This window comes from Rhipicephalus microplus, chromosome 9, assembly GCF_043290135.1.
Source record: "Rhipicephalus microplus isolate Deutch F79 chromosome 9, USDA_Rmic, whole genome shotgun sequence".
Lineage (NCBI taxonomy): Eukaryota > Metazoa > Arthropoda > Arachnida > Ixodida > Ixodidae > Rhipicephalus > Rhipicephalus microplus.
In genome coordinates, this window is record NC_134708.1 from 51,497,889 (window position 1) to 51,516,802 (window position 18,914).

The 18,914-nt window shown below is 45.6% G+C and overlaps 1 protein-coding gene across 2 annotated transcripts in view; it reads left to right on the top strand.

The window, feature by feature from the left end:
- The window catches only part of LOC119165045 (venom serine carboxypeptidase-like), a 50,717-nt gene extending 37,112 nt beyond the window's left edge, over positions 1-13,605 (top strand). Inside the window, exons 4-5 of one of the 2 annotated variants that reach the window (XM_075873643.1) lie at positions 2,624-2,960; positions 12,726-13,605. In XM_075873643.1, coding sequence (XP_075729758.1) covers positions 2,624-2,960; positions 12,726-13,543 — 1,155 coding nt within the window. In that variant the 3' untranslated portion in view covers positions 13,544-13,605. The remainder of the gene's footprint in view (positions 1-2,623; positions 2,961-12,725) is intronic. The other variant, XM_075873644.1, reaches the window with a different exon arrangement.
- Positions 13,606-18,914: the final 5,309 nt, after the last annotated feature.

Here is an 18,914-nt window from a genome sequence, read left to right on the forward strand (position 1 = left end):
TGCTAGGGACGAGAGCCACAGGAACTGCGGGAATGCCATTGCGTAGAAACTGATCCACTGGTATATCCTGTGGCGGAAGTGAAGCAGACCAGGGGCAAGCCCCTGGTCCAGGTGAAGAAAACTGCATCTAAGTGAACTTTCTAGCGCTAAAAGCGCTTACTTAGCTGTAAAAGCACTATAGTAACACCTAATAAAGACAAAGAAACCACAGCCACTACACAAACTTAGGCCAAAACCCCAGAGCAAGCACGACCAGCTACTTGCGTGTTCGAGCGTTCAGGAGCCACGTTCTAAAGCCGGACGCTGCTGACTGCTTCGTCTTCTGCGTTCTACTCTGCAAATAAACCCCGTTACAATATAATTGATATTTTGCAATCCTAAACTAGGTCACCTCAGTGATAAAGCACTTACGGTGCTCAGCTGTGGACTCAAAAATGTCGGATTGTTCCAGACCATGGCGTTCTCATCTCGACGGTGTGCGCGATGCTGGAGGCTCACATACTGTGTAATTTCAGGGCACATTAAATAGCAACACACGGTCTAAATACCCGGAGCCCTGCACGGTGCGCCTCTGAATCATATCGTGACATTCGCACGCAAAACTCCAAACATTATTTTTAAGCTAGAATATTGACCTCATGAACTGACAGAAAGTACAGTTAGATTAACGATTGCACTCCAACCTGTTAAATATGCTGCTAGTAATGAAAACAAATGGGTAATAAAAAGAAAGCAGTGATTTTGCCCGATAATGTTCAAACTACTTGGATTACTTATGAACGTTTACATTCAATATCACATTCGTTAACTTTTTGGGCTGCACATAAGGGGGCTAAAGATATGAAAATTTGGAAATCACCTCTTAACTGACTTGAAACAAATATAACCACACCTTGATTTCGTTGGAGTTGGTTTGCAACATCGAAAAGTAGAAACGCACCTGAATAATATTGAGAATAGAGCAGGGGCAAGGCATATGACTAAATGCTTCGCACAGTGTCCAAGAAACGAGCCACCCAACCTATACTGAAGTTGTATAGCTCTGGGAGTTTTGGTGGTATAATACATTGTGTTCAAATTTAGGCTTTATATATTTTTTAAAATCTACCTTTTAGAAGTACGAGAAAACCACCTTTGCAGATTAGTTATATATCCAGAGGGACACAAATAGTGATAGTAAGTATCGTTGTCAGCTACCAAACTAAATGACATTAACTAGTGAACTTTTTTATTGAGCCCCACCGTGGTGATATAGTGGCTAAGGTACTTGGCTGCTGACCCGCAGGTCGCGGGGTCGAATCCCGGCTGTAGCGGCTGCATTTCAGATGGAGGCAGGAATGTAGGCCCGTGTACTCAGATTATGGTGCACTTAAAAAACCCCAGGTAAACGAAATTTCCGGAGCCCTCCACTACGGCATCTCTCATAATCATATGGTGGTTTTGGGACGTTAAACCCCACATATCAAATCAATCGAACTTTTTATTGATGGCAGCAAACGGGCTTGTTTGTGTGTTTTTTTGCATATTTGTAGCTCCGAACCAACAACTTAGGAAGAATATGGGTTGAGACCGCACCGAAAAAAATAAATAAAACGTGGTATTGCACGATGGGACTGTATGAAAAACATGCATTACAGGTGGTCACATGAAAATATTGACATGCATGTCATGTGCGCTGTGACTTCCATGTTTAGCACTCCTTGCTGGCTGCTTCGCATTACATGTTTCCCCCGGTGTGAAGGACCTGCTGGATTTTTTTCCTCATGTAGATTTTCAATAACTTTCTTACGCATATACACCAGCATATGTTCCGCTTCTTCAGCTGCCTGATTAAAATACCGCAACTAGTGAAATTACTTACCGAAGAAGTCCGCCCCGGCGAAACACTGACTACCGTGCTCGGCGGCTGACCTAATGGTTGCGGGTTTAATCCCGGTCATGGTTGTTGCAGTTCGATGGAGGCGATATGGTTGGAGCCCGTGGAATATGCGATATTAGTGCACGCTGAAGAACACCAAATGGTCAAAATTTCTGGAGCCCTTCCCTATCACGCCCCTCGTAATCATATGATGCTTTTGGGACGTAAACCGCCGATATTACTTACTGAATGAATCAAAGTGTAGTCTCATAAAAACTGTCTGCTTAATTATGAATGGTAGCAGACACGTTGCAACTGTCGCATTAGTACATGTCCACAGAAACGACATTTATTTGGCATAAATTTCATAAACTTCAGGGTCGAGTTGTGCGTTCGAATGTGCGGCGAAAAGGTGCACTGCGAACACGTGCAATGCTTGAGGAACGAAATTATGACTTTCATTTGGTGACGTTGACTTCGCATGTCAGAAAACTTGGGATATAGCTACAAAAGTGGTTGATATCGAATAGGTCTTGCACGGTGGTGGTTATTATTATGAAGCCATTAAAGTAGGTAATGCATTTTTTTTTGTGTGCGTAACCCCTTGAATTGTCAACCAATACCGCTCGTGGCAAAGGCGGCTAGTCGCTTTAATTACGAGTGGTACAGATGAAACTTGATAGTATACAACGTCCTGTACAGCGTGCTTCTTCTGCCGCCTCAAAGACAACCTACATTTGACCAATAACCTGTGCGCCTTTACAGAAAAACGACACCGGCGATCCTCTGATGCTGTGGACAATGGGTGGCCCAGGATTGTCAGCGCTGTTTGTTGAACTCCTGGCAAATGGCCCTCTAGCCTTTGATACCAAAGCAGAAAAATACCTCTCAGTAAGGAATAATACGTTGGTAAACCTGGCCAATATTATATACCTTGATCTACCGGTTGGGGCTGGATACAGTTTCACACATCGCAACGACTGCTATTCGACAAGCTTGGAGAATATAAATGACCACGTCATGGAATTTTTAAGGCAATTTTTGCTCCTATTTCCGGAATATATATGCCGGGACTTTTACCTCGCCGGAGAGTCTTATGCAGGTGCGTAGATGTCTTCCTCCCGCACAAAGCAAGTACGCTCGCCGAAACGATGTCATTTATGTGCTTGAATAGATAAAATAGAGACGCTAATCATTCGCACCTCAAATTATCAAGAACGAAAAAAAAATTGGCAGGTGCCACGTACAGCGGAGCACGAATCAGAAATGTTAACATGTCACTTTAATATCAGCACATCGTTACGAGGCGGAGGTAAATGATGCCATAGATGACTTCCGTGTGATGATTATCATGTTTGGATGTGTCGTTTACCTTCGTCATCTATTCTCGTCATGTGATACCAAATTTAGTATGTGTGGAGTTAGCGAAACAGCCGCGAGTGCATCTTGGAGGGCCAAATATATCCCAATGTAGCGCTGACGTGCGCGCACGCTCGGCACAGCGACGCTACGTTAGCAAAACGCGAGCACTCTATAGCCTGACGCCAGGCACCACTGGCATCCGTCGACGCAACCCGACGGTGCGTTACCCAGACAACACTGCGTCTCCCTCTTTTCGTGATGGAGGGACGCCGGACACGCTGAAACGCGCATTCGTCAAAGCAACGCAGAGCGGCGCGTGCCTGCTAGTAGAGTGTACTAGAAGCGGCCGTGTACTAGAAGCGGCCTGGGAGCGGCCGTTTCAGCGTGGAATGATGCGGTGGCGCTCGCGTCGACCAATCTTCCGGGCGGATGGCTGGCAGGCGTTCCGCGTACGTGTTGGTACCTCTCTGTCGCGCCTAGTGTGAAGATGATCTCCCTCTTTTTTTTTTCTTATTCACATACCTCCCCTTTTTCGCGCAAATAAAGGTTATTTGACATTATTGTTATTGGAGTTGCTGCTGACCGCACTGCAGCCCGAAGCAGCATAGCACATTGTACAATATAACGAGCGCGTTTTTTTTTTAATTTTTAAACTGTACACATTTTAGACGAGAAACCAGCTGGCCGGTACACACCGGAAGCGCCCCCCCCCCCCCCCAAAAAAAAAGGAATATGGTGCACACAAAACGAAGAACTTTTGGTCCATTCCACGTAAAACACCAAAGCTGGACTCAAATAAAAGGCTCATTGCTTGTGGCTGCGTGCACACACCCCCAAAAAGTAGGCTTTATTGATATTATTTGAAGAACAGCAGAGTTTTTCCAAACCTCCCTTTGGTTTTGAAATATGGGAATAGATTCATTGTTGTAGGACCCACAGAAATGGAAATACGTAATACTGCAACATAACGTCTTAGGTGAAACATAGTAGTGGAAGATTTTGAGAGCTTAAAAAACGCAACAACACTGCAAAGCAGATTCGTAACTAATGTTAATCATAATTGATAACATAACCAAGGTTTACATATTTTTAAAACAATACATTTTCAATTAGGTAAATTGTAAAAAACGTAAAATATAAAGCCAGGATACAAAAGATAAAATAAAGCAAAGTAAACAGAACGACCGAGTTAAGGTTGTCTTTACAAGATGCATAAGAAAAAAGATGTTATGGTCGAAAGATCGTTTGAAGGGACACTGAAGTGCAACAATGAATTGGCTAAGATCGATGAATTATGCACCGAGATCCCTAATGCTGCTAAATTTACCATCACAGACTGAATACAAAAAGATTCAAGATCAAAGATTTATTTTAAGATATCGCGTTATTATTTGCACGTTCTCTCGCTTACGAGCCTCTTCTAGGAAAAATTGTTTTCCTTCTTGGTGTACCGTCAAAAAATTAAGAGTGTAAGAAAATATGCACGAAAAATGACATCCTTTTTACGCCACTGTAGCAATTTATAGCTTACTCAATTTTAGGTGCTTCTGTGCGCTTTTGACACTGTAGAAGATTTCTCATCTTGACTTCATTTGCGCGTGTAGACCGTGGGTAAGGTAGATGGTGGCAAAAAATGAAGTTTCTGCTGCTCCACAACAGAGTGGGACACTTGCAACAAGTTGCAGAGCATCTGAGGCTTCTCGAGCAGTTACTAAACTGGACTAGCTTATTTGTTTCTCTTGCACGAATACTTCACATTGCACGATTCCATTGTCTGCACAGGTGAAGTATACGGCTTGTTGAATGCAAAGATCACGAGTGCTAGGATTCAGTGAGCACGCTACGTACGACACGCCGGCAAATCCAGGAAACTCGTGCAGCACCCATGACTTTGATGGTAGGACAAGACCACGAAGGTCACCGAGAGTGACGACAATCGCGTCAAACGGGGGACTTGAGCTTGCCTCGTCAGCTTCGTCGCCATCTGCAGAAGTTGCACCATTGGTATCCACAAAGAGCTGGGTAGGAGTGCTAACGCGTCACCGTTTTTTCTGTCGTCATTCGAAGCCGGCACACACTGATGACGCCGCTTTGTTTGGGTGCGCGGAGCCGGAGTTTTGAGCGTCAAATATTCAGGCAGGTTGGGCAAGATCGTCGGGACTGCATCAGGGGCAAGTGTCGGCGTTCCCCTAGGAATTCGGACTTGAACACCATCGATAACATGTACGTAGTCTCTCACAATGAAATGCGGTGTGAAATGTAAATCGCACACAGCACAATCGGCGTCAAGTGGCTTGTCAAGCCGATGGAGGTTCCGCTCCCAAAGAAGTCGTCGTTCTTCGTCTTTCGGGGCCTTAAAAAGCGATAACTTCCGACTTTGTTGCACACGCGGATATCCAGTTGTGCAACCTGGCGCGTAACAATGGTTTAGACGCTGCTTCTTCGTCATTTCGCGACTAAAACCGAGATGCCGGCCATGCCGCCGAGCCAGCCGAGTAAACCAAGTGGGTAGATTGGGCGATGGCAGCGCCGCCGCTACTTTCGCCACAAGTTGGGGATGGAGAAAGCAAGGGGAAAGCGTTTCGGTCGCGCCACTCAAAAGTTCTAGTACACTCTACTGCTAGTATATGGCAGGACCGGTGCCTGACGTGGAAACGCCGTCGTGACGCGACGAAATAAACGCCGGCGAGCACATGCACCGCGTCACGTCGAAATGTATTGGCGCCTTGACTATGGTATGTAGTCATGTTCTCACATGACAAGCATCTCATGAATATCATGTTTGTACCAGTCACATACTTTCGTCATCCATTGGTGTCGCGTAATACCAAATTTGGCATATGTGAAGCTAGCGAAATGGCCGCGAGCGCATGATCAGTGTGGCATGTAGTCATGTTGTGACATGACTCGCATGCCGTGGTTATGATGTTTGGATGTGTCATTTACTTATGCCGTCTGTTCGCGTCGCGTAATACCGAGTTCGGTACACGAGAAGCTAGCGAAACGGCCGTCAGCGCGTCATTAACGTAGCATGTAGTCATGTTGTTACATGACACGAATTTCATGCTTATAATATTTGCACCAGTATGATGTCTTTGTCGTCCATTTACGTCCCATTCCACCAAATTTAGTATAAGTGCAGCTAGCGAAACGGCCACCAGCACATCATGAGTATGGCATGTAGTCATGTTGTTACATGACACGCATCTCATTATTATCATATTTGCACCAGTCCCATACCCAGTCACATACTTCGTCATCTATTCACGTACTGTAATACCAAATTAGGTGTATGTGACCCTAGCAAAACGGCCACGAGTACATCATGAGCATGGCATGTAGTCATGTTGTTACATGACACGCATGTCATGATTTTCATGTTAGGGTCTGTCGCTTGTGTTCGCCATGCAATCATGCCATACCATACCAGTTTTGCAACATGCCATGTGAACGAAACCACGGCAAGAGCAGCAGGACCATGAAATGTAAATCATGACATTCATCACATACATGCCATGATTTCATGCTATGACTAGTCAAATATCTTTTACATACCGTCATGTTGTGCCATACCAAGTTTGATATTGATAGCATGATCGAAACTGACAGGATAGCTAAAATTCGTACGTCGCTAGATAGATAGATGGATAGATAGATACGCTCAAAGTCGCCGAACATCGCTAAGAAATGCTTCGCATTTAAAAAAAAGGAGAGGGGGGACTGGCTAAGAGTTCACTTTTCGTTTGACACTAGCATGAGACAGCAACACAGAATGAGGTCATCAAAAGTATATAGGGATTGAGTTTGGATAATTTATTGAAGTGTAGAAATTCTGCATTAAAGCAAGGCTGAACTAATAGCCCAAAAACAAAAAAAACAAATAGCAGCAAGATGGACAATGCCTGCAATGTTTCCATTACGCGAACATATTTCAATTTTAATAACTGTATTGAAACAGCTCGTTTCGCAGAAATTCCCGTGTTGGCGTCGGTGTCGTCGGTTATGAGTGAAAAATCATCCTATGCGTGACGGAAAATCGAAAACAATCCAAATAAAATAAATGAATGATAAACCCTCGGCCAAAGTCGGGACCAAATCAGGGTCGTTTAGTCCAAGAGGGGATTGAGCCCGGGTCGTTTGCGGGGCAAACGGATGTTCTACCACATGGTCACGCCTCTGCTTGTGAAAACAGTGAGAAGAACTTCGTCTGCTGGGAAAGGCAGTAAAAGTAGCTGTCATGCTTCACAAACACACGCGCCCTGTATACATGCTTCGCATTGCAACATGAAGTATTGCAGGAATAATGCGTGTACAAGCATCCATTTCCAACGGGCGTGAAAACTTGTGATTATCATAATGGCTCTGTGGTTGAAAACCAGTAATTGATTGATTCATATATGGGGTTTAATGTCCCAAAACCACAAGTATTCATTTCCAACGGGCGTCAAATTAGGTGATTATCATAATGGCTTTCTGGTTGAAAGCCAGTAATTGATTGATATGTGTGGTTCAACGTCCCAACACCACAAGCATCCATTTCAAACGGGTGTCAAAATAGGTGATTATCCTAATGGCTCTGTGGTTGAAAGCCAGTAATGGATTGATATGTGGGGTTTAACGTCCCAAACCCACCTTATGATTATGAGAGACGCCGTAGTGGGGGGCTCCGGAAATTTCGACCACCTGGGGTTCTTTAACGTGCACCCAAATCTGAGCACACGGGCCCACAACATTTCCGCCTCCATCGGAAATGCAGCCGCCGTTAAAAGCCAGTGCCCCACTACAAAAGTCATAGTGGGTGCACAGCAAATTTGAAAAGGTTTCATACACTAAGTGTTTGAAATGGGCACTAAGAACAAGACAATCCATCACGTTCGATTCCTAAAGGCGAAGCTTTAGTGTCCCCTAATTTTTAAGTTGTCGTCCTAGGAACAACACATCTGTGATTTTTGTGCAATGCAAGGCATCCATTCGTAGTTTATAAAAAAATATCATTGCAGACATAATGCATCGCGAATGTTTATTGGCAAAAAGTGTAAAAAATTAGTGATTTTCTGACCTATAAAGTGGCTATATACAATTATGTTATGAGCTACCACATTCAGAGTGTTTTTAAACTGTTCATTATGAATTTTTTTACAGTCGGCTATAATCGCAAATACAAAAATTGTGCATAACATATAAATAACCTAAACGATGTGTAATTACTTGAGTGATTCGTAACTGATAATGCCAAATTTTGTAGCGACACGCAGATACGACCTATCTAAATAATACAAGACAGACCTATCTGTCAAAAAAGGCGAAATAATGATGTTGTCCGGCTGCTGTATTGGGGTACAGACACAGCCAAAGCGAGTAGAAAACAGACGAAAAAACATCACAGCAAATCCACCGAGTGCATGATGATGGGTGGGGCGAAGCATACGGCAGTCGGTCCACACCTCCGTCCTTCCGTCAGTGCGTCCATTCGTCCGTCCGTGCAATAGTCCATGCATTTGCCCGTGCATTTGTCCGTCCGTGCGTACGTCCTTCCATGTGTCCGTCAGTCCGTGAGCCGTCCGTCTCTGCGTTCAAACATGTGTCTATCCGTGAGTCCATCCATCCATGCGTCCATCCGTCCATTCATCCGTGCATCCATCTGTCTGTCCATCTGTCCGTCGTCCGTGCGTCAGTCCATCCGTCAATTCATCTAGTAAACACTCCAACTACCACCATTTCGCATTTTTTCAGCATATATTCATCATATAGAAGTACCGCCATCCAGCGGACATTCCAAGGACTAAACGAGATGTGGCATGGCCAGACTAGAGGAGCGGCACGCGTGCACTCTTTTACGGCCTGCGCTTCTTGTCTAGTTCCGACCACTCACCGTCGCTAGTTCATGGCAGCGCGGCCCAACCTCGCAAAACCTTGCTAAAACCGAAGTGGTTATGCCCAGCGAGTTTAACGTGGAAACCTATATATTTAATTGCAAAATGTTATTCTATCTTTCCAAAGCATTCAAACTTGTATGTGAAATACTAAATCTTTTTGTAAGTATTTCAGTTCCTTCTGTTTTTTGTTGCCATTGCTTATGTCCAAGCTGTTTTTGTTTATGATGGGAGGACCTCGCCAGGCATGCCTTTATCCCTGAAGGGAGCGTTTAGAAAAAGTGATGAGTGATTTAGAGTACTTGGTACTCTACTATGGGAGAGCTTAAAGCCGTCCCTCTCTATATATAGCCTTCGATTCAGGCATAATTTTCTTTTCGATTTTAAATAAAATCATTCACATTTCATAAAAAAAAACTTTGCTGGTCAGATAGTGCTCAAAGTGCACCCTTCTGTTACTAGTTGTTTTTAAAAAAAAAGCATCAAATTCAAGGTAAATTTTGTTAGAGAATAAATCACTGATACTTTTCTGTGTAGGTTAGTTGCTCAGAACCAACTATCTTTTACTTTTTTTATTAACGTGCGCGTGCTTCTTCCTCAATTCAAAAAGAGTGCGAACGTGCTGCTCCTCCAGTTCGGCCGTGGAGGTGGCTACATACTACTACCATTACGACGACGACTACTCCTACTACATACATCGTTAAGGAGCCTCGCCTTTAAAAAGTTACATCTCCCACTAAAGGGAATCACGAGCAGATGCGAAGCAGCGGGCGCTAACACTCACACTGGTGACAACGTCGACCCTGGCCCTCAACGCAGCGTCGCGCAGGAGAGAAATCTGGGGAGGCGCAAAGCACGCAGTGCGAACTGGTGCTTTCTACTGGAACATGCCAATCGCTACTAACGGGCAATGAGAAACAGAAGACTCCGATTGGACAGAGACCCACAGTCCGTTTTCTTATTGCGATATAAGTTATATGGAAACTTTCGGATGGATTTTGCCGCTGGCATCGGTGTCACTCACCGTATATGTACACGTATTTATGTATATGAAAATACAAGAAAGGAAAAAAAAACAGAAAAAGGCTCCGGCGTGTGGAATTGAACGTGGTACCTGTGCGTCGTGAAAGGAAGGCGTTAACCACTGAGCCACCAAGAGCCTTGCCCTGCTCCGTTCAAACGGCAAGCTATTTATAACTACCACTTACCGCTGCTGATGGGAGTCTCGGGGGAAATTGTGTTTTCAGCATTACCAGCAAGCTGGCGCAATGAGCGAGCGTCGCTACATCGCGCGGCGGTGCGCGCTCTAATCTCCGCCGCGTACTTTGCCCCGCTTAGAAAAGGAGAGTGACGCTGCCTCACGCGCCTTCATCTCGCGGTGGGGATGAGGGGATGATTGCACGTCTTGGCAAACCTCGGGCTTTACCTGGAACGATTCTGTTGTAGTTACCGGGCGCACAAAGGTCACTGCAATCTTTCCATTCCCGTTTGCGAAAAGCGCGTGCTTTACAGACATAGCTAATTGAAAACTGAGACGCTTATTCGCGTACATCTGTACCTGTGAGTACGTTTCGTGCTTCATTTGTGCGTGAGAAACGCGGGGCACGTTTCTATCTGCTTGCCATTCTGCGCGTGATCTTCTAATTTGTCGCTATTTAGTTCATTGCTTCGCCTTTGCGGCAAAGCTGTCACTTTTTTATTTAACGCTTACGCCCCGAATTTTTACAGCGATAGCTGTACATGGCTAGGAAAAACGAAAAACCATCTGGCAACGCTGTCACGAGTCGTCTTCGTTGGCTGTGTTATCAGTCACGTCAATCGCAGCATCTTAGCCGAACACGTGCGCCATATTGGCTGCGTTGTGAGTGACGTCGTTCATTCTGTCACTGCCGTGGCACGGAGCACGCGCGCATCAGTTTATTTGGAAGGCTTCCACATGGATATTACACGAACAATTGCAAAAGAGCGCCGACAGTAGAAACGTGAGAGATAAAGCTCGCATTCACCAGGCCGATGGTGCAGTCCGGGCACAAAAACAGGCCCGCGAGGCCAACTTCCTCGCGTACCAATGATACGGCAGCCTTCAAAGCCACACTAACTTGTGAATGGGAATGCAAGCGCCGGTGGCAGGCAAATCCTGCAAGTAATGCCACCGAGCTCGCTCGCGATGTCAAACGCTTGCAACAGCGCAGCGTCATAGCGTCAATGTGACGATTGCGGGATCGCTTTCACCTGGGTGAACGCCCGCTTTCGGTGGGGGCTTTTCTAGCTGCACATTGGCTTCGACTGTAACTTCTGTGACCATCTGTGGTTCGATAACCACTGTAATTATTGCGTGCACTGCGAAACAAATTTAACCTCTTATTACACTCTTCCGTTACCGTAATCATGCAAGGAACGATGTGCGGCATGTGAAATAAGCACGGTGATAAACCCAAGCCAAACGTGTGTCTAACCTCATTAAGGAGCACGAACATGAAAACAATAAGGAGCGGAGAGAGGGGGGGGGGAGGGAAAGAGGGAGGGAGGGGTGCGCATGTGCAGCAAAAGTGCTCACGCTGCACACTGGATTGAGCTTGACCGTAAGATAAAAAGAACAATACGATCAAACCCTTCGGCAATCGTTCGATGTCGAAGAGAATTATTTATATGATAAATAATGCACACTTTAACCTTGCTGACAGGCAGCTCTGCGGAAATGTTCTGAACTCTGAGAGACAACTCAGCGGGCAGCGGGGTGCTCTCACATTGGGATGATAACGTCAAGCTCAACCGCCGGATCGTGGACCCTCTGGATTGCCCATAATCGGGGCTTTGGTAGCAGATATCAATAATCTGCCCAGGAACAACCTCGAGGTCTTTTTCCGTGGGCACACGCAACGGAAAATAACTACTAGTACATTATACTACATTAGTACTACTACTCTAAAACCACCACCACCACCACACAACTATAAAAAATAATAACAATAAAGCATTATTAAGAAACAAGATAGTGCAGATGGAAAAACAGGGAGGTTAACAAGTTTAAGACAAACGGCTTGCTACCGAACACATGAAGGCAGGAGGGGGGTGGTAAGATGGAAAGGGGAGAGAGAGAAAAAGACATCCCATAGCAGACACACATAGTCACAGTCCGCCACTCATCAGTGTCGCAGTTGCTTCTCAAAGTTCCTTTTTTCTAAAAACTCAGTAGTGCCTTCGTTGCGTTCACTTGTGACGCCTTCTGTCAATGACATCTAAGAATGCTTTCAGCCGACATTGGTCTTTAGTGAAGGTGTCCTAGAGCGGACTTCAGGGACTGTCGCTGAACATTATAAGCAGCAAGGTCACACAGAATGTGCTTTAGTAACGACAGGTATCGCATTGTAGCAATAATTATAACAATCAATTTCTTTTCGCTGAACCGGTCACCCTAGCCACAGCTGTCAGTGTTTGTTTACTTTAGCGTCTATGCAGATGAACATAATGGATTTACTTTTACAATTTGCAAAGTCGCTGTAGATCTCTGTGTGTGAAATGCTCTTTCGTGATTCTTTTGTAACTTACTATGGACAAGTACAATACAGCGAAGGAAGTGCAAGTTAGTGCAATAGTTTCAAAACATTTATACACTTTTTTTTCTTTTTCAGCTCGATATTCTGTTTCAATTGCTAACAGGATGTTGAATACCAGTGATAACAAACAACTTATCTTGAAAGGAGTGATCGGCGGCAATGGATTCCTAGGTTCGATACTTGATTTAGCTGATTCCAGCGATTTCATGTATCAACTATCGATGGTTGACAAAAAGGGACGAAACGAATTCCATAAGAAGTTTCAGCAAATGAAAAACGATAGTCATAATCCCTCGCTGACGCTTAAAATTGTACAAGAGCTTAGCCAAACTCTATTTATTAACGACATGTCCCCTACCTTGTACCAAAATGTGACCTTATACCATGATTACTTGAGTCCTCTGCTCACTGAGAGGTCTCCATCTTTGCTTGGTAGCTTTTTGCTTTTATACAATAATTCGGAAGTAAGAAATGCTTTGCATATAGGTCCCAATGTTACTTTTGAGTACAATAATACTGACCTGCTTAGGGGTCTAGCGACCGACTACCTCAGGAATATCTCCCCTATGGTTTCAAACGTGCTAAACAAAACAAACGTACTGCTGTACACCGGCCAATTAGACCCCCTCTTCCCATCAGTTAAACAACGAGACTATCTATCGAAGTTGCAATGGAAGGAGGCTGACGCGTATAAAACTGCGAGACGTGTCCCATGGACGCCACCGATACCTTACAATGGTTTCGCTGCTTTCCTGACAAAAACCAGTAATTTCACTTATGGTGTAATTCTTGGAATGAGTCACTACGGAGCTATTGACAAACCGGATGAAGTATACTTTTTGATCAAAGAATTTGTGACAAACTACTCCGGCGCAGCGAATGAAACTTTTTAGGAGGAAGAAAAAAAAAAGACGTAACAAAATCCAGTTAAATTCAATAAAGTTTCTAAGAAATATGTGAAGTGTAATATTTATTATGACTAATACTATTCCAGGATCAGTTATGTATTTTTAAGCTGCTGTGCCCCTTCCGTTATGCAAGTAAATAATTTTCACAATTGATTTATAACGTTTCAGTGAGCTACTGCGCTCTAATCAATCTAGCTGCCAGAATACGGAATTCGGCGTAAAAGAAGCACATCGAACAACCTATGAACACAGCAGTGCAGGAACGGTTAAGTATGCTAGTTGTCTACCAAACCTAAAATATTTACACAATCCTATAGTACGAGTTACAGCGTGCGCACGTGAGTCTTCTCAAATATGTGGTGCTATTACAGCGAAAGCTGTAATGAGATCACAACACGGGTCAGGCACAGCGGCCTAGTTGTCTGCTGCCACCGCCTGTTTCCGTAACCAATATCACAGGAAATAAAAAAAAACTCATATGTAAAACAAAACACTAAATACGTACGCGTTACAGCGGGCGCACGTGAGTCTTCTCAAATATGTGGTGCTATTACAGCGAAAGCTGTAATAAGATTACAACACGGGTCAGGCACAGCGGCGTAGTTGTCTGCTGCCACCGCCTGTTTCCGTAACCAATATCGTAGGAAATAAAAAAAACTCAAATGTAAAACAAAACACTAAATACATATGGTGACATAGTGGAATCCACTGCGTGCCAGCCCGGTATTCTGCCGCTGAGCCACGCCAATTTCTTGCTTTAATACCTGGCTTTGATGAATAACATATGCACAGCCTACATTTGTCATAAAACCCCCCAACGTACACATTACGTACATGTGCACGTTGTCGACCAGCTCCAAGCTGGTGTCGTCATGCTAAAATCCGCGTAATGTCACCAGCGGCTCTATACTTTTGAGAGCCACACTGGTGGTTCCGGTACATCCTTAAATGTTTCTACGAACCAGCGAAAACTCTCTCTAAATTAGGCTCGTGTGGGCTGAGCATATTTATCGAAGTGGTAGCCTGCCGTTCTTGACCGCCACAAAGACTGGAGGTCCATAAGCATGATTCCGTCTGGAGGCACACCGTCATCACTACCGACATTAAAAAAAAGGCAGATCCCACGTACAGTGGGAATCGATGATTTGCGAAGCACGAAGGAGAAAGGTTGAAATGTCACTTTAAATTAAGCACAATGTTACGTGGTGGGGGTAAATGATGCCGCACATGACTTACGTGTCATGATCATTTTAGGATTTGTCGTTTATCTTCATCATCTATTCACGTCACGTGATACCAAATTTAGTATATGTGGAGCTATCAAAATGGCAACGAGCACGCTCTGAGCATGATATGCTGTCAGATTGTCACGATTGTCATGTTTGCACCAGTCATATACTTTCGTCAGCCATTAACGTGACGTAACACCAAATTTGGTATATGTGGAGCTAACAAAACGGCTGCGAGCGCATCATGAAGGGCCCAATATACGCCAATGTAGCGTTGACGCGCGCACACACTGGGCACAGCGACTCTACGTTAGCAAAACGCGACCACTCTACAATTTGACGGCAGGCGCGACTGGCGCAATCAGCGTCCGTCGGCGCGGCCCGATGGCAACCGGCGCGAAATGCAACATGCGGCATTTCGCACCGATGCGTTACCCAGACAACACTGCCTCTCTCTCTTTTTGTGACGGAGGGACACCGAACGCACGGAAACGCGCATGCGTTAAAGCAACGCAGCATGGCGCGCGCCTGCGAGTATACGGCAGGACCGGTGCCTGGCGTGGCAACGCCGGCGTGACGCGACGAAATGGAACGCCGGCGAGCACGCGCACCGCGTCACGTCGAAATGTATTGGCTCGTTGACTGTGCCATGTAGTCATGTTCTCACATGACACGCATCTAATGATTATCATGTTTGCACCAGTCACAAACTTCGTCATTCATCGACGTCACGTGATACAAAATTTGGCATACGTGAAGCTAGCGAAACAGCCACGAGAGCATCATCAGTGTGGCATGTTATTATGTTGTTACATGGCACGCATGTCGTGATTACCATGTTTGCATGTGTCATTCCCCTATTCGTCCGTTCGCGTCGCATGAAACCGAGTTTGGTACATGTGAAGCTGGCGAAACGGTCGCGAGCGCATCACGAGCGTAGCATGTATTCATGTTGCTACATGACACGCATCTCATGTTTATCATGTTAGCACCAGTCACATACCTTTGTCATCCATTTACGTACCTTAATAACAAATTTGGTATATGTGGCGCTACCGACACGGCCGCGAGCGCATCATATGCGGGGCATGTAGCCATGTTGATACATAACACGCACGCCATGATTTTCATGTTAAAGCCTGCAACCATGCCATACCATACCAGTTTTGCAACATTACATTTAAACGAAACCACCGCAAGAGCTGCAGGACCGTGTAATGTAAATCATGACACTTATGATCTATATATCATGGTTTTCTTGTTAGGACTAGTCAAATATGTTTTTCATGTAGTCATGTTATGCCATTCCAATGTTGGTATTGATACTATTATTCAAACGGCCATTAGAGCTAAATGTCGTAGGCGGCTAGATAGATAGATACGCTCAAAGTCGCAAAGTTCACTAAGAATTGCGTCGCATTTAAAACAAATTTCGTACGGGTCCAGAGGTATTTCATTTTGGAGCATTCTTTGTAAGACATCCCAGAAATAAACCCCTTCCAGTAGCACAAAAAAAAGATCTATTGTTTTTGGGTGCTCACAATTTAAACAGTTTTTACCCCACAGCAAAAAAGCATCATTTCCTTTACAAAAACGTTTTCACTGACAAGTTCCCTGAATGGAGGTTAAAAAAGAATGCTTTCATTCCCAGCTGCACGTGCATTCTTTTTACGCTTTTTAAAACCTTGCTATTTGGGCGTCCAATGTACAGTGCCCTATACAGAGGCACAGGCAGGGCAACATCACGAAGTGCAAAATAAAGTTTTTTTCGTTTTACGTTAGCTAAGGTATTCTCTCGGAAATTGAATGGTGATGAATATGACACGACATTTTTTATAAAGCCTCCAATCCCTCCAACACAATCTTCAGTAGATACACCATTCTCAGGCAGCAGACTACCCAGCTGCAATCAACACAGGGTGCGCCGGAAGAGATCGGTACTATCTCTGAAAAAACAAAAATCGGTTTACAAGCTGCTGCAAAATCAAATGACCCAGTCCGAGGCCACCGTCTTAACCCATCTAAACAAGTTGGTACGACTGCATCTTTCCCACTCGGAAGCCCACACTATTACGGTGAAGATCTTGTGCATCTTCTGCCCCTTAATCCGAGAGCAGTGCAGCACGTGAACCACGTACCAGAGCTTGCTGATGAAAATCAGGTTACAGACGGTGGCCCTGGCAAAGATCGACAAGTTCGCTCCCCTTCACTTCTCCGCTTTCTCCAGCGTACTTTTCACCTGGTCTTTCGAATACTGGGCACTGTCTCTAAACGCGTCGAGCGGGACACCGAAGTATTTGCGTGAGGTCGTCGCCCAGGGAACGTTGGCGAAGTTATCGGGTTTTGTGGATCACGATCCATGCCAGAGCCCGAAGCACTTGGACCAGTTGACTCCATTAACAGTAACTCTGCTGAAATCACTCAAAGTCTCGACAGCCTGTTTTATACTGCGTTGCTGATTTGCAAAAATAGTGTAATAGTTAAGGACGTTCGTCAATATTGTTACGCCACGTATGTGCCGGACGAAGAAGGAAAAAGAAGCAAGGGGTGTGGAAGAAGAAGATCATCATCATCTGCCTGCGCCGATACGGCTCGTCCCTCGAACCGTGTATCAATAAACCCCCAGACGCCTACTGAGGTCGTAACAGAGTGGTGGAAGGTGCTGGGTATAGGAACCAACGACGGGACCGCTACCCCTCGGATTTCGCCGGAGTCGTCGCCTCGCCGGCCTGCCTCCTTCTTTGGCCATCATGCCTGACGAAACAGAAGCTCGGGAACCAGTCCCCAGCAGTTCTTGGCCGTATCACAGAGAGCCACGAACCTTCTCCGGGAGGGCCAATGACGACGTGGACTCATGGCTCAAACATTTCAAGCGAGTAAGCAACTGCAACAAATGGGATGCTGCCTCCCAACTGTCACGCGTTGTTTTCTACCTCACTGATGTTGCCCTCGTTTGGTATGAGAACCATGAAGATATTCTGACAACATGGGAACGCTTTGTTGAAGAAATCAAGAAGTGTTTCGGCAACTCAGCTACAAAAAAGAAGCTTGCCGAGCAGAGTCTTGCACAGAGGGCCCAGCTATCCGGTGAGACCTGCACCGTGTATACTGAAGAGATTTTGAGGCTGTGTAGGGAAGTCGATTCCAGCATGTCGGAAGAGGACAAGGTGGGGCATTTGCTGAAGGGAATTGCAGAAGATGTTTACAACTTCCTTATTAGCAGGGAAAGCCTGACTTCAGTGTCTGACGTTGTACGGCACTGCCGCACGTTTGAAACCCTGAAGCAGCGCAGAATAGCGCCTAAGTTTGGTCGTCTGGCAAATGTCACCTCAGTAGCCAGCATAGAAGCGGCCTCAACTGGTGACCTTTCGGCAACCATCCGCCAAATTGTTCGGGAAGAGTTACTCAGACATGGCGAAATGACACGTGAACGGGCAGCTGCCACGTCTCCATCCTATTTCCCGCAGGACACCACTGCCCCACAGCTTACAGTTTATGAACATCCATCCGTCAACGCAACGGAGGTTGCAGGGCCTCGGCGTATTCAGCAGTCAAGTCCGGTTTTTTTACGAGCGATCACAGTACCCTCAACGTTTCCGTTCCGTACGCCCATACCACCCACCGACAACTGATTTCATTGAATCTCGGGCTTACGCGAACGCTCGCAGACGTGAACACTTCGAAGAACGGCGACGACCTCGTCCTGCGCCTGTGTGCTACAACTGTGGTCTGACTGGTCACATATCGAGGTATTGCGATCGTTCGCGCATACCACGCTATGATCAGTGGACAAGCTTGACCGATAAACCTGCTGTCCCACCTTTTCAAGGACACTGGCCCACCGACTCAAGACCCGGCAGCAGCTTCTGGCACGGACACTGGCGCAACAACTCCCCTGCCTCTGATCGAAGTGTGACGCCACCTCCTGCGCCTCGATCCCACCGGTCTCCATCGCCACGGCGCCGCCCATCGTCACCACATCAGGAAAACTAAATAGTGCGGCCGATGGGGGTGAGGTCGCTGGTGACTTGCTGCAAAACGAAATACCCCCGTCTGTGTTGATGTTCAAGAACAAGGTAGAAGTTTTTGTTGATGGTGTGTGTACGATGGCTTTGGTGGATACTGGT